The sequence below is a fragment of the Pithys albifrons genome, chromosome 24 (assembly GCF_047495875.1).
Source record: "Pithys albifrons albifrons isolate INPA30051 chromosome 24, PitAlb_v1, whole genome shotgun sequence".
NCBI classification, from domain to species: Eukaryota; Metazoa; Chordata; class Aves; order Passeriformes; family Thamnophilidae; genus Pithys; species Pithys albifrons.
This window is the reverse complement of record NC_092481.1, coordinates 7,182,924-7,196,972: the sequence shown is the minus strand read 5'-3', so window position 1 is coordinate 7,196,972 and position 14,049 is coordinate 7,182,924. Positions and strand designations below refer to the sequence as shown.

At 60.2% G+C, this 14,049-nt stretch overlaps 1 protein-coding gene across 3 annotated transcripts; it reads right to left on the bottom strand.

The window, feature by feature from the left end:
• Positions 1-1,755: 1,755 nt before the first annotated feature.
• Positions 1,756-11,258, bottom strand: MFSD2A (MFSD2 lysolipid transporter A, lysophospholipid). Of its 3 annotated transcripts, XM_071576936.1 has the most exons (14): positions 11,179-11,258; positions 10,951-11,073; positions 10,210-10,334; positions 6,959-7,082; positions 6,736-6,814; positions 6,022-6,194; positions 5,832-5,922; positions 5,125-5,246; positions 4,750-4,833; positions 3,906-3,989; positions 3,492-3,604; positions 3,143-3,286; positions 2,762-2,938; positions 1,756-2,389 (listed from the first exon to the last, which is right to left on the bottom strand). In XM_071576936.1, exons 1-14 carry the CDS (start codon positions 11,254-11,256, stop codon positions 2,332-2,334), a joined length of 1,575 nt encoding a protein of 524 aa, XP_071433037.1. In that variant the 5' UTR covers positions 11,257-11,258; the 3' UTR covers positions 1,756-2,331. The 3 variants fall into 3 exon arrangements, with proteins under 3 accessions (XP_071433037.1, XP_071433039.1, XP_071433038.1); XM_071576938.1 differs by lacking the exons at positions 10,210-10,334; positions 10,951-11,073; positions 11,179-11,258 and adding an exon at positions 8,188-8,732; XM_071576937.1 differs by lacking the exons at positions 10,210-10,334; positions 10,951-11,073; positions 11,179-11,258 and adding an exon at positions 8,124-8,186.
• Between the last annotated feature and the right edge of the window lie 2,791 nt (positions 11,259-14,049).

Below are 14,049 nucleotides of genomic sequence, written 5' to 3'. Positions count from 1 at the left end.
GAGCCCACAGCTGACACCCTGCCTGTTCCACTGTCCCTGTGCCAGCTCACCAGAGGACACAGCAGCCCTGGCCCTCCAGCTTTGCAAGGAGGTGCTTCCCAGCACTTGGATGTGTTTTCTCCATCCCCAGGTCTGCATGGATTGAGCCACAGCACAGCTGTATGTGCAGGCAGCATCTCCCCCTGTGTTTCTTGCCAGGCACACTTCCCATGCCAGAGGCTTTCTCCATGCTGGGAGTGAAACCTTCTGTGATCACAACTGAGGCAAGATCTCTGCTTTGAGGCTGGAGCTGTGCCTGGGGCTCAAGTGTTATCGACTCCCAGGGTCATTTTTTCCTCTCACATCTATTTTCTGAAAAGCCTCAAATAGGAGAGGTGTGTTCTGCTTGGAATGTCTGGGCCCTGCTTCAAGCTCTGTATGGTTTTAGTCTCTTGAGCTGGCTGCAAAAAACCTGAACACAGACTCCCCCTGAGCCCCACAGAGCCAAAAAAACAAGGAGGCAGAGAAGAAAATGTCCCTTATTTCTGTTGAAACTCTTTGAAAACAAAAGCTAGCAGCAATCTTTCAAATCCTCAGAGGCAGCAGCGCTGCCCCCACCCCCTGGAGGCAGCCAGGCCATGGCAAGGGCTGGGATAACTCCTGGCACTGCCAGCCAGGAGCAGGGCAGGGGCAGTACATTCCCAGCAATCCCAACTCTGTGCTGGCTGGAGCCCTGCCCTCTCCTTCTCTTGCAGAGGGTGCACATGACACCCACCTGCCACGCCACAGGGGCTGCAGAGAGTGCTGGCTTTGTCCCCCTGTGTCCTGCCCCTGTTCCTTCCCTGCAAGCTGCATCCCTGGGAAAGCAGGAGCACCCAGGCCATGGCCAGCACTGCCTCATGCCCCTGCTCAGCACAAAGCCAGCTCCCAGCCTCCTCACACCAGCCCTTTTCCTTCTTTCCAGGAGCATGGTGGCAATGGGGCCCAGTTAAGCATTCCCAGCTAAGGTCTAATCCCTCTGGGCTATTTTTAAACCTGATCTTCATTCCAGTCCTTTGTACCCAAATGTGGAACAAAGGATGAGCCTTCCTTCCCCCTGAGCCCCCCACTCTCAGCTCAGCCCTGACCCTCCCAACTTCTCAGTGTGACAAATGTGCTTAACAAAAGGCAGCAGCCTTGGGGACAGCAGAGCCAGCACAGTCCCCACACTGGGAATTCACCCCATCCCTCTGGGTGGCTGCTTCATCCCTGTGCATCCTCCCTGCGCTGATTCCAGCCCACTTTTCCCTGGAGTTACACTGGCAGGGTGGGGAAGGCAGGGCTCTCCCCACTTGTGCTGTGGAGCAGGGAATGCAGGAGGATGGTATAAATACCCACGGAGATCAGTGCTGTCCCAGCACTCTGCCCTGGGAGAGTGTTGAGTGACACCTCCAGCCCTCAGTCCCTTCCTCTCCCTCCCCAGCTGCCTCTCCTGTTTCCAGCCCTGGGTTCACGATCTCCGCTGGCAGCACTTTGATTTCATTCCTCCCTCCACCCCCGTTCCCTCTTGAAAAGGAGCAAATAATGGAGCCTTTGTTGGGTCACTGCAGCACCGAGCGGGAGCTGCAGGGGGAAGGGGCTGCCGAGCACAGCCTCCTGCCTGGATTATGGCATTCCTGGGCCACGGCTCAGGGAAAGTCAATCCTGCCCCCCGTGGCGTGGAAAGGGACCCTGGGCTTGCTGACAGCCGTGAAAAACCCAGCCAAGCCAAAAAAAGAAATCCTTCACACCCACTGCTGACTTCTCCCACTTTTATGTAAATTAATATTAACAAGTCCTTGAGTTGGGTTTCTGTACAGATATATACAAACAGGAAACAGCTTCATATTTACACCATTAAGTTAATTAGGCTCTATAAAAAAGAACAGCTTCCCACATTAGTGTCCTATGTAGAGACAGCAGAGGTGAGCCCACGTCCTTGGCACGGGCACACCAACAGTGTAATGTACACCAACCATCAGCCCTGCCCAGAGCCCCCGGGGCCGGGCACAGAGGGGCAGTGGGCACGAGTGTTCCAGGCACAGCCACCCCAACCTGGCCTTGCCTGCTCTCTCTCCAGGGCCTGGCAGGATTAGTGCTTGTTTGTGGGGAGGCTCACCAGTACCTCCAGGTGTGTAACGTACACTACCAGCGCTCTGCACAGCCCGGGGAGGGCACGAGAGCGGCACAGGTCCCGTGTTCCAGGCGGGGGATGCTCCTCACGGCTTCTCCAGGGGCTCCCAGGGCACACAGCTGCACTGGCACGGGGCTGGGCAGCCAGAGGGGCAGAGTCCTTTGGAGAGGCCCATGGGGAGCAGAGAGACCCAGCCCGGGTCACACGATGCTGGCCAGTTCTGTGTTGTCCGACTCGGAGCTGCTGTTGCTCTCCTGCCTGGGGAAAAGGGTGGGAAGGAGGCATGGAATGAGCCACAGAGCCAGGTCTGCATCCCAGCAACACCTGCCTTGGAGCACAGGAGCTTCCAGATGGCTCAGGAGGGGTGGCACTGCCTTGCACAGTCCTCAGACAAATTCTGTGCAGCAGCCGGGGCAGGTTCCCACTGAGCTCCCAATACTTCATGGCATCTCTTTGGAAGCTGGGATTGGGAAAACAAGTCAGCCCTTCCCTCACCCCACCACCCACGGGTCCTGAAGGATTGCTGGACAAGTCACAGTGTGTCCCAACCTGTCTGTGCCGGATCCTCCCCTGCACAGCCCCACGTGCTGGCACACTGTGCTCGCTGCCTGTGGAGCAGCTGACACTCACCTTAAATCCTGCAGAGCTTTCTTGTTCTTCCTCCGCTTCTCCTCGTCGATGGGGTACAGCTTGAAGAGGAGCAGCCCCAGCAGGATCAGCACCACGGGCACAGCTGACACCAGCATCTTCAGGGTGAAGTTCACCGCGCTGGGCTGGGAGCACCCCCGGGTCTGGTATCCTGCAAAGCTGTGGACAGAAAGGTGCCTTCAGGCAAAGGAGATGGGGTTTCTAGGGGGTGAATTCATCTCTTCAGTGGGAGGTTTGGAGCAATAACTGGATTTAGACTTCCTCAACTCCCTCCCAGCCTTGGGAAGCAGAGATGTCTGGATGCAGAAGTGCAAGACTTGTCCCCATCCCTGCCCACCTCTCAGCTCCCATGCAAGAACTCACTCCAGGCTGAGTGTGGAGATGCCCAGGGAGACCCCAGAGGTAAACTTGGTGAAGAAGACATAGAAGGAGAAGAAGATGGCTTCATGGCCATGGGAGCTGGGGTGCTGCAGCTTGAAGTCATCTACAACATCTGGGAGCATGGACCTGTGCAGAGAGCAGGATGGTGAACACCAGGACTGAGACAGCAAAGCAGCTCCTCTCTGCTGAGAGGATTTCTCTCAAGAGCCCCATCTTGGGATGAAAACACTGCAAAGAGGCTTCCCAAGGTTTTCCACCCCTCCAGCAGGCCCTGGCAGCACCTTGCCAGGGCTGGGGTGCCGTGCTGGGAGCAGCAGACCTGCACACTCACCAGGGCAGGAGGAAAGCGGCTGCCACGCTGATCCCGGCGGCGACGGCCACAATGTAGGTGACGATGAGGTTACTGTCCAGGACAGCCACCATGATGAGGAAGGGGATGGCAGACTGCAGAGGGCACAGAAGCCAGGTTGGCATCAGCAGTGCCTGACCCAGACCCCCTGCCTGTTGCCCTTCCCTCCCACACATCCCAGCCCTCTGGCTGGGATGGCCAGGGAACCAGCAGTGCCCCACAGCACCTGAGCTGCTGACCTGGGCCACAGCCACCACAGCACAGACAGCAGCAAGAGGGACAGGCACCACAGGCTCATTAGCAGCAGCCCCTGCCCAGCTCTGGGCCCTCTTGGGGGGACACAGCTCAGCTTATCCCATGTGGGATCCACCCCCATGCCCCAGGGGACCCACTCACCGAGATGCCCACGTAGACAGCCGTCTTCTTCCCAAAGCGGGTGAGGAACCACTGCCAGAAGGGAATGGTCAAAGTGGCTGAGAGCTACGGGAAGAGAAGGTCACACAGTGTCACAAGGCTCTTCTCTGGGGGAAAAGCTCTTTTCAGCAAGAAACAGCTCCTGGGCACAGCCTCCCTGCATCACATTCCCAGAACCTGTGATTTCCACATGCTGCTGGCATGAAGCCACACGTGTGTGTGGGGCCACCTCCTCCCCCAGTGTGGAGCACCCTGACACCACACCTGCCCAAACAGAGGGAGGACCCAAGCTGATCCTTGGTGCTGGGAAGGGACCTGATCTTGTCACCACTGTCACAGCATGGCCAGGAGCCAAGCTCTGTGGGGACATGGCACCTTGAACCTTTCCACCCCATTGAGGAGAGGGTGGGATGTGCTCCCAGGGATGAGGCAAGCTGGAAAGGACTCTCAAGAAGCTGTTTTGCTCCATCTTCCCGGCAGTAAACACTGAGATCCTTTACTTGAAGCAGGGGGAAGGGAGATAAGTAGCAAGATTTGGACAAAAGGCCCCCATGACTCCTGGTTTCCCCTGTCTCTGGCTGCCTTCAATCAGGAACAAAGGCCTTGCTGTTCCTGCCAACCCACCAGGCCTTTGCAGGACATTTGGCAACTTCTTCTCCCTCCCCTTCTCCCAGGGGATCTTTGATCAGTGTCCCTGTGGCAGAGCATCACAGCCCCATGGCCTCCCTCCCCTCAGAGCACCCATCCCATGCCAGCTCCCAGGAAAGACCTGCTGGATCCCACTGTGGCCCCAGCCCCAAGGGCTCTGGGATGGGACCAGACTCACCATGATGGCCAGGAGGATGTTCTGGAACTCGTTGCGGAAGCCCAGGGTGTAGGTGCAGAAGAGGGCAAAGTTTCCCTCCAGCAGCTGTGGAGGAGGCAGACAGGGCTTAGGGGGACACCCCACCACCTCGGGGGGACACCCCACCACCTCGGGGGGACACATCCCTCCTTCCACAGCTGCACCCCAGGCACAAGCAGGGGAAGAAAGTGGCCATTCACTGACCCACCCGAGGGCACACATCCTGCCCCTCTGCCCTGGGGCAGCTCCGGCTCACAGAGCTGCCACCTCACGTGCCCCCAGCCCACCAGGACTGTCCCTGCAGCCATCCCCAAGCTGTGCTGCTGCCAATCCCTGTGCCCAGTCCCTCCAGCTCACCATGAAGCCCAGCGAGGTGAAGAGAAAGCCAGCAATGAGCTTGATGTAGGCCCCGTGGTTCATCACCAGCTTCAGCCCCTGGAAGAAGGAGACAGGCTCGTCCGACTGCAGCTCAGAGGCCTCTGGGGAGCAGAGCAAACCAGCCCAATGTTAGACCCACTGAAACAGCACCCTTGGGTGCAAGGGGTGCATGGCCCCATCCTGCTGCTCAGCACTCTGAACAAGCCCCTGCCCAGCTACAGCCTCCCACCCCAGGGGGTCAGGGCAATCCCTGCCCGCACACAGGGGTCCCTCCACTCCCCGCAGAGGAGAGGGTGGCCTGGCTGATCCCTCGGGATAAGCAGCAGGAGGGAAGGACAAGCTACTGGACTTTGAATATCACATCCCCCCGGAATGCCCGGGCTGGCACTGGCAACCTTGGCCAACCAGAAGTGTGCAAGATAAAGGTTATCTCTGCCAGTGCAGAGCAGAGCTAAGGCCTCATGACTGTGCCTAACACACCCCAGAGATGCTGTGCCCTCCTGCCTTCAGTGCTGCCCCTCTGCAACACCTCCCTGGGCACCCAGACCCAGAGCTCAGCTCTACCAGCCCCTCTCCTCTGGGCTTGACCCACAAATGAGGGGCCAGGAGCTCAGCCAGGCTCCTGGAGAGGAAGCAGCCACAGGGTTTCCCAGGTCTGGGGTGTTGCAGCAGCTCTTGAGCCTCACCTCTCTGCTCCCGCACTCCTGCCCACAGGATCAAGGCACAGAGGATGTAGAGCCCCCCGATGACACCCGCGGCGATCATGTAGGCATTTCTCTGGGCAAAAGAGAGAGGGCAGAGGTGAGGAGGGGGCTCATCCCAGGAACCAGCCTGGTCCAAAGGGCAGGGAAACAGGGCAGGGTCTCCCCAGCTTACGGTGTCTGTGAGCAGCCTGGTGTCATAGGTCATGTTTAGCTCCTCCAGGGCCACTGAGGAGTTGGTCCTGCCAATGAAAAGGGGGCTCTCGATGCAGGGAGTGTCCACTTTGCCCACGATCTGGCCCTGGATGGCAGTGCCCAGCACAGTGCCCAGCACTTCCACAGTCATACCTGCAGAGAGAAGTCAGCAGAACTGAGCACAGCCCGTGGGCACCCAGGACATGGCTGCAAACCCTTGTCCATAGCAGAGGCCCCAAGCTGCAATTCATGGCCCTTCACCAGGAGAAATGAGCCAGCCCAGCACTCCTACAGCTCCCTCCAAACCCCCAGCTGATAAACACAGGGAAGGAAAGTGTCTGCTGGGGAAACTGAGTCAGAGAGAGACCAGACCAAGCCTGGGTCATGCAGCTCCCACTGCTGTATGACAGAGCGGGAGGAAAATCTCAGGAGCTCAGATTCCCCATCATCTGCTCCAGGCAGAGCCACACCAGGGATCCTCTGCCCTTCAGCCCAGCTCACACCAGAGCAGACAAGGATGTCTGCTGGAGGAGCCAGGCAAGAGGAATGGGAAGAGCTGGACCAGCTGCAATTCAAGCCCTGAATGGCATTCATCAGACACCATCCTTGGGATGGGAGGCAATCAAAGGAGCCCTTCCAGGAGAGGATATGAGGAGGATCCCCCCAGTGAGGGGGAAAGGGGGAGAACTCTTACGATAGGCCGTGGCCGAGTCCCGCTCGCTCTGCTCTCTGCTGATGAACATGGTCAGTGCTGAGTAAGGCACATGAAAGCACTGCAATGGCACAAGGAGAATTGGCTCAGAGAAGGTGTGACACCCCAGAGACCTGGGGCAGGGGGGACCTGCCCCTCTGTGCAGCTCAGCAAAGGGAAGGCAGATTGGTACCCTCCATCCTGGTGTGTGCAGAGCCCGACTCACCGTCACGAGGGTCTGGAAGACGCAGTAGAAGACAAGGTACCACATCACTTGGCCTCTGGAGATGTCTGGCACAAACCAGATGAGGATGTAGGAGATGACAGCAAATGGGGTGGAGAAGATGATCCTTTGGGAGAACAGAGTATTAGCCTCATGGGCACACAGTGCCTGAGTAACCCCACCAGCCCAGCTCTCCCCACTTCCACACAATCCAGTGGGGTTCAGACACCTGATATGGGAGGCTCCTGAGCTGCCCTGGGGTGGCCCACCCTGTTCCAAACCTTGGCCAGGCAGGAGGGGGCTGCCCCAGGGGTGATCCAACCATGCTGAAGGCAGCAGCTCAGAGTGGGAAGAGCTGACTCACACTTCCAGGGAAGAGCATTACTTGCAAAAACAGATCTCTCTCCTTCCATGGAAGTGATTGATCTGCTCCTGCCTTTGGCTTCCAACCCCAGCCCTGAGCTCTTTCCCAGGCAGCACTGCTGTGTCCAACAGGATGCAATCACCTCCCTTGTCCTGGCAAGCAGCTGATGAACAGTCAGGCAGCTCAACCCTGTCCCTCAGCAGCCAAAAACCTCTCACCAGCTTGGCTTTGCTGCCAGACCCCCCAAGCCCTGGTCCTGGGGTCAGCCCTGTTCTGCTGGCAGCCATGGGGCAAACCACCAGCCACCAGCAGGCTGGCTCCTTCTTCCACCTCTGCCCAACTTTCCACAGCTGTGGGAGAAGGACATGGGATGCAAAACACAACAGAGGATCAGAGGGGGTTGCTCAAGTGCTGGCCCTTGGCAGGTCCAGCCAGCAAAAGTAATGGGAGCAGGAAGCCACCCAGGGCATCTGCCCACTTAATCCAGTGGATCTCATAACCCTTGTCCTGCTGCAGGCCAGCTCTGCCCTGCACCAGCACCCCGAGGGCAGCACAGGCACCCCGGGCCCCCCAGCACTCAGGAGAGCACAGCAGGAGATGGATTTTGCTTGGGCACCCTGCACTCCACAAACTCCACGAGGCTGGAGCGAATTCAGCAGGGCTGGACACGGGACAGAGCCCCGCACAGCCAGCACTGCCCCTGCATTGCCAGGGCACAGCGAGATCTTTCCATCCAGGCTGACGCACAGGACGCAAAGTTTAAATTTAAAGTCGGGGAGGGAGGAGGAAGAGCGAGGAACTGACTCTCCGTGGATGGCGAGCGACAGAGGAATTGCACAGGACCCAACACATGCACATTCTTCCGCACCCACGTCAGCCCCCGGGGAAGGGGGGAAGGGAAGGGGCGCGCCTTGCAGCCCCTCCTCTGCCGCCTTATCGCACTCGCGGAGCCGCGGGAAGCGCCGACTGAATCACCAGACCCGCGGGAAGTCCGTCACGATGGCAACGTCGGATGTGCCAACTCCGCGGGGGCGGGTGACCCCACGGCGGGCCGGGGGCGTGGAGCCCCTGCCAGGGCTGGCCCTGCGGGCACGGAGCAGTGACTGGCAGTAACCCCTGGCCCGGGCCGGGGTGATCGCGGCGCTGGGAGCGGAGGCGGCTGCGGTGACGGCCCGCGCTCCCATTGGCCCCGCGCGATGGTGTGTTCTTTGTGCCACTCACACCCTCCCGGCCCGGCGGCTGCAGCCGCTGCTGCCCCGGAAAGGTCAAAGCCAGGGGCTCCTCGGCCACCGACACGTCAGGGAAAAGTTTAGTTCCTGGGAAGGCTGGTCTGGGCGTGGAAACGGGGATTCCAGCTTAGAGCCGGCACAGGGCAGAGTCCACGAGGCTGCGGGAGGAGGAAGCAGCCAGTGCATATTCTGCAGGGACAAAACAGGACAAAAAGTGTTCCAGAAGGAAAGAATCGAAGGTGGCCCTCAGAAAAGGTCTCTCCTCCCTTCTAAGGAGCTGGACCACCTGTGAACTTTGAGCTGGACCAGGAGGAACTACAGATCAGCCCCTTCAGAACCTGACAATAAACTCTCACATACAGGGGGTTCCACAGAGTCACCCCACGGGTGTTGAGGGTTGGGGGTCTGGCAGCAGCCTCTGAGACCACCCCAGTGACTGCAGCTCCTGCCTTTGCACACAGGGCAACTGAGCCACAGCAGCAACACCAGCCTGGGGCTGTGCAGCCCCAAACTGCCAGCAAACTTTGGGTTTAAGAGGTTTAAAATCAGCTCAACTCCATCCCAATTGGACTCAGCAGGCAGCCCTTGAGCCATGTGCAATAGCAGCGAGCTCTGTCTGCCCCGGCACTGCAGAGGGGCCCAGCGCGAGCCAAAGGCTCTGGCTAATTTTAACGAAGCGGGAGCCATTCGGAGGAATGCAGCTGCTCCATCCCCACCCCCTGCCTCGAGATTAGGGCGAGCAGAGCCATGGCAGCCACCCCTGGGTGTCCCACAGCGCCCAGGCAGCCCCGTGCTAATCTCCAGCCACCAGAGCCGGCCGCGCGCGGCTGCAGAGAAACTATTTCAGGCGGCACGTGGAGCCCGGCCCCGACAACTGCCCGAGCTCCCAGAGCTATTCCAGGCCAGCAGGAAGCACGGGGTGTAATCTGCAGGCAAAAGGGCTGTGTCCCTCCAATGCCCATTCCATGCCCACCCTCTCTGCTACGTTGTATTTCAGCGACCCCACAGGTGCCCGCGGTTATTTTAGTGCCACCATGCCCACACTGAGGCATCAGCACCCAGCAGTGCTCTGTGTCCTGCACAGGGACGGGTGCTCCTGGATGTCCTAATGTGCCCTGGGTGCAGGCACGAGCCATTTGAGGGTCCCCAAACCCTGTTCCATCCGCCCCAGCTCCCTGCTCCCAAGGGCAGTGGGAGCATCCACGTGTGGTCACCCAGACCCATGACATCTGTTTTCCTCCTCGTGACTGTCACCTGGCACTCACCACCACGCATCAGCCACACACACCCCTGTCCCTCCTCCCTGTGAGTGTGATGCCACCTGCCCTGCTGGCATCACAGCCCTGCCACTGGCCAGGGCTCTGCAACTACCACCAGAACAAAGTCCAGCATCAAGCGGTGAAGTTGGAGCTTGTAGGTGCAGTGACATGGAGGTCAGCCAGGCCCAGCTCAGGACCAGACAGAGCAACAGGCACAAACTTCAGGCCTCCCAGCTCTTGGTGGCACCTTGGGCTTTTTGGGGCACTTGGCACTTCACCTGGGTGAGCCAGAGCATCAGCACGTCCTGCCCTGCCCTTCTCATGCCAGGGGACACTCAAAGCTGACTGGAAGTGCTGTGACACATCAGGCAGGGAATGCAGGGTGTTACCAGGTGCTCTTACCATGGCATCAGGCGGCCAAAGCAGGTCCACGAGGATTTGCTGATGAAGAAGCCCACCATGGGGTCTGTGATAGCATCCCAGGCTCTCCCCACAAACAGGATGATGGAGGCATAGAAAGCATCCAGCTGCAGGAGGAAGATCTTGTGTCAGCACATGCAACCCCCCAGCTGCCCTTCCTGAGCCCCCCAGAATCCTCCCAACCCTTCCTGCTGCAAACCCTGAACCATTTGGGAGCAGGGGATGAGTCGCTCAGTCTCTCCCCCTCGTTCAGGGGGATTTTAGGTACCCAGCGCCTCTGAAAGCTGCTCCACCACATTTTCTACACCATCCCATCTCAGAGCAGAGTTCCCCAAATGCACCCCGCAGCCAGCACAAGGGAGCCCACGGGCATTCTCCTGTGGCTTCTTTCCCTCCACACTTCACATGGCCCCGGCACGCTGAGGGGGCCGCGGGACGGCTCCTGTACCCCCCAAAAACAGCCACCACGAGCCCGTTTTACCGCGTGGGGAACCCAAGCACGGAGCGGCCACAGAGCAACACGCGTGGGACTGGCCCGGGGGAAACCCGCAGCCCCCAGAGCGATTCCCGCGCCCGCGGGCACTTCCAGCGGGGCCGGGGCTCTGCCAAGCCCCGGGTACGTCCATCCGCCGGGCAGAGCGGCTCCGGCAGCTGCGAGCCCCCCGGGCCCGGTGCCAGCCCGCCCCCGCCCCGCCTCGGTCCCGGTCCCGGTCCCGTCCGTACCTGCGCCACGTCCAGGAGGTAGATCTGAAGGAAGAAGCCGAGGGCGCAGCCCGTGATCTGGTAGGGAGCCCCTCCGACGGCGTAGCACAACTTGCTGCACACCGACAGCCGCTCCCGGCTCTCCTGCAGCGGGGACCGGCGTTAGCGACACCGGGAGCGCCCCCCGAACTGACCCGACCCGACCCAAACCCACCCGCCCCGTCCCGTCCATGCCGGCCCCCGGCTCACCCTGCGCCGGTGCTGGCGGCAGGGGGGCGGCAGGAGCCCCCCGGCCCCGGCCCGCTCCGCGCCGCCGCCCCCGGCCATGCCGTGCGCGATGAATGGGGGCGAGCCGCCGCCGCCCGCCCTTGTACCGAGAGCGCCCGCCCCGGGAGGGGCCGGCCCGTTCCCCGCCCCCTCCAGGGAGCAGCTCCCGCCTCCTCCTCCTTTTCCTCCGCGTCCTGCTCCGGCGCTTTCCGCCGTCCTCCCAGCCCGGCTTTGCTCTACGACTCTTCTGCCTCACATCCTCTCATCCCTCCACTCCCCCATTCTCCCGTCTCAGTCCCCCACTCCAGCCCTTCCCTCCATCCCAGCTCTCCATCTCTTAGAATCAAAGAATGGTTTGAGTTGGAAGGGACGTGAAAGACACCTCGGGACATCCATGTGGGTTTGTGTCTCTGCCTGAGGCAGTCCTGCACCACCCCCAAAACTCTGATTTGGGTCCCCCAAAGCTCTGCTTCCTGCAGACAGGTAACCAGGGGTCTGTGGAGGTGTGTTTGGTCTCTGCTCTGTGCCTCAGTTTCCCTTTCCACAGAGAAAACCTCCTCTGAAGGAACAGAGGGGACACTTCACTGCCCTGGAGGGACCAGACTCCCCTCTGTGTGACACTATGACTCTGCTCCCTCTGTCCTAGGGGCTCCTCAGCTCCTGGGAATGCTTTTGGCACTCCTGTCCTTGAGAAAAGTACTCAGAAACCCACCTCCTGGGCAAACTTACTCTAGGGGAACAAAGAGATGGACTTTGAGAAGGAGATTGTGCAGAAGGATCACAGATAGGTGAGCCTAGCCTTACATATCAAGAGGAGAAGTAGACAGACCAGGATTTCCCTGGATTAGGAGGATTTTCTCCCCCAAATCTGGTATTGCACAATTTCCTGTGGGGGATTTGAGACCTTCCTCCCAGGCAGATGCTCTGGGAGATCCTCAGAGCAATTAATGGACCTCCAAGGGCTGATCCCAGTGGGGATGTCAGTGCAGCAGCTCCTGCCCGATTTGGGGTCCCCAGGGACCCACAGGTGGTTGGGGCTGGGCCACTCACAGGGTTGCCCTTGTGTCCAGCAGCAGCTCGGTGTGATGATCTTGCAGGCATGACCTGAGCTCAAATACCCCTCTGACAGTGACACTGCACCATTCTGGCCTCCACATCCCTCAGCTGGGGCCACCACTGGGGACTCTTCAGGGCCTGAGCCCTCGGGGATAGGCATGGGGGCTGCTGCAGTGCATGATGCCATCCCCTGCCACCCACACCCCTTCTGTCACACATCCGGCAGGCCTGGAGCAGGATCTGAGCAAGAGTGAGAGCACCTGAAACCAGACAGCCCTGCCAGGCTGGGCCAGCCAGCACGGGGAGGACGGGCTCGGGCACAAGTGGCAGTGAGATGGTCATGGAGCTGCTGGGGTGACACAGCCCAGCCTCAGTGTGTCTCCCCAGCATGGGGAGAACACTTCCTGCACACCACAGAGCTTCTCCAGGACTCAGAGCACTCCTGGCATCAGGAAGGGCATGATTTGGGCAAAATGGGTTTGGAGGGGTGAGGAGGCAGCAGGATTGGAGCCAGTGGTGCATTTTCCTCTCCCTTCTCTGCACTTCAATGGCTGCTGAACTCAGGGTGGGTGTCTGCACACCCAGAGAGGTGGGGCTGGTGTGACCGTGGGGCTGTGGGCACTGGCCCCCATCCCATACAGCTGGGAAGAATTTCACGGTGTTCCCATACCCCAAAGGGACTCTGGCTGGCATTTCACAAGTGCCCAGCCGGCCCCCATGGCTGCTGCCCAACAGCTTCATGGGGACAAAGGGGACACATTGCGTGGCCAACACATGGCAGCTGCCCTGTGCTGCCCACTCCTCTCCTGCATGGGACCCTGGGGAGTGTGGCACAAGGCTGAGGGGGATGAGACAGGGCACATGGCCTGGCACATGGCTCACAGCCTCTGCTATCCCTGGGGATTTGGGACCCCCATGGAGACAGCAGGGTGGCTCAAAGGCTGTGTCTGCAGCAGGATGGGAACAGCCAGAGGCAGAGCCCAGGTCAGGATGCCCCTGGGTCCCTGCTCAGGCCCAGGGGTGCTGCCCACCATGGGGAAGTGCTTTGGGGTCTCAAAGTCCAGCCCTGCTGTCAGTGGGATCCAAAGGGCACAGGGCCCCCAGGAACTGCCTTTCATCACATGTTGGAGCCGTGCCAGCTGCCGGAGGGGCCATGGCAGCTCCCCTGGGACTGTGCCAGTGCCAAGGACACATGCTCGGTGCTGGCTGTGGAGTTGTGCCAGTGCCCTGTGACTGCAGGGCACGGCGAGTTATCCTGGCCCGTGGGTGGCCCCTCCATCGCTGTCACCTGCAGTGTCACAGCCCCCAGGGCTCTCCCCCGCCCACCCACCCTGTTTGCGCAGCCGGCGCCGCCGCGAGAGGCTCTCGGTGCTGTTTGCCCAGGGCCTGGAGAGCCCGTGATGAAAGGGCTGCGTGGCCCCTCCAGCGGTGCTTCCACACCCTCAAAGCACCCGGAGCCCCTCAGAGCCGGGAGAAGTGCCTGCCCCACCCTGGGAAAACGGGAGACGTCCCAGAGGCCGGCAGGGAGGGGAAAGGAGACGTGGCTGAGAGCTACAGGCTACAGGAGGCTTTGCTTCTGTGCCCGAGGATGTGTTCGTGTTGGAACAGGTGGTTTGGGGCAGTGCCAGCTGAGTTCCCAACCATGACCACTTGCCCCGCAGGTGCTGGGACTGGACGAGCCTCTGTGGCAGCTCAGCCTCTCCCTCAGTGCAGGATGATTTGTGTCCTACAGAGGAAGAGGGGGCATCACCCACCCCTGCTGGGGAGGGGAAAAGACAGGGAGCAGCCCTGGGGTGG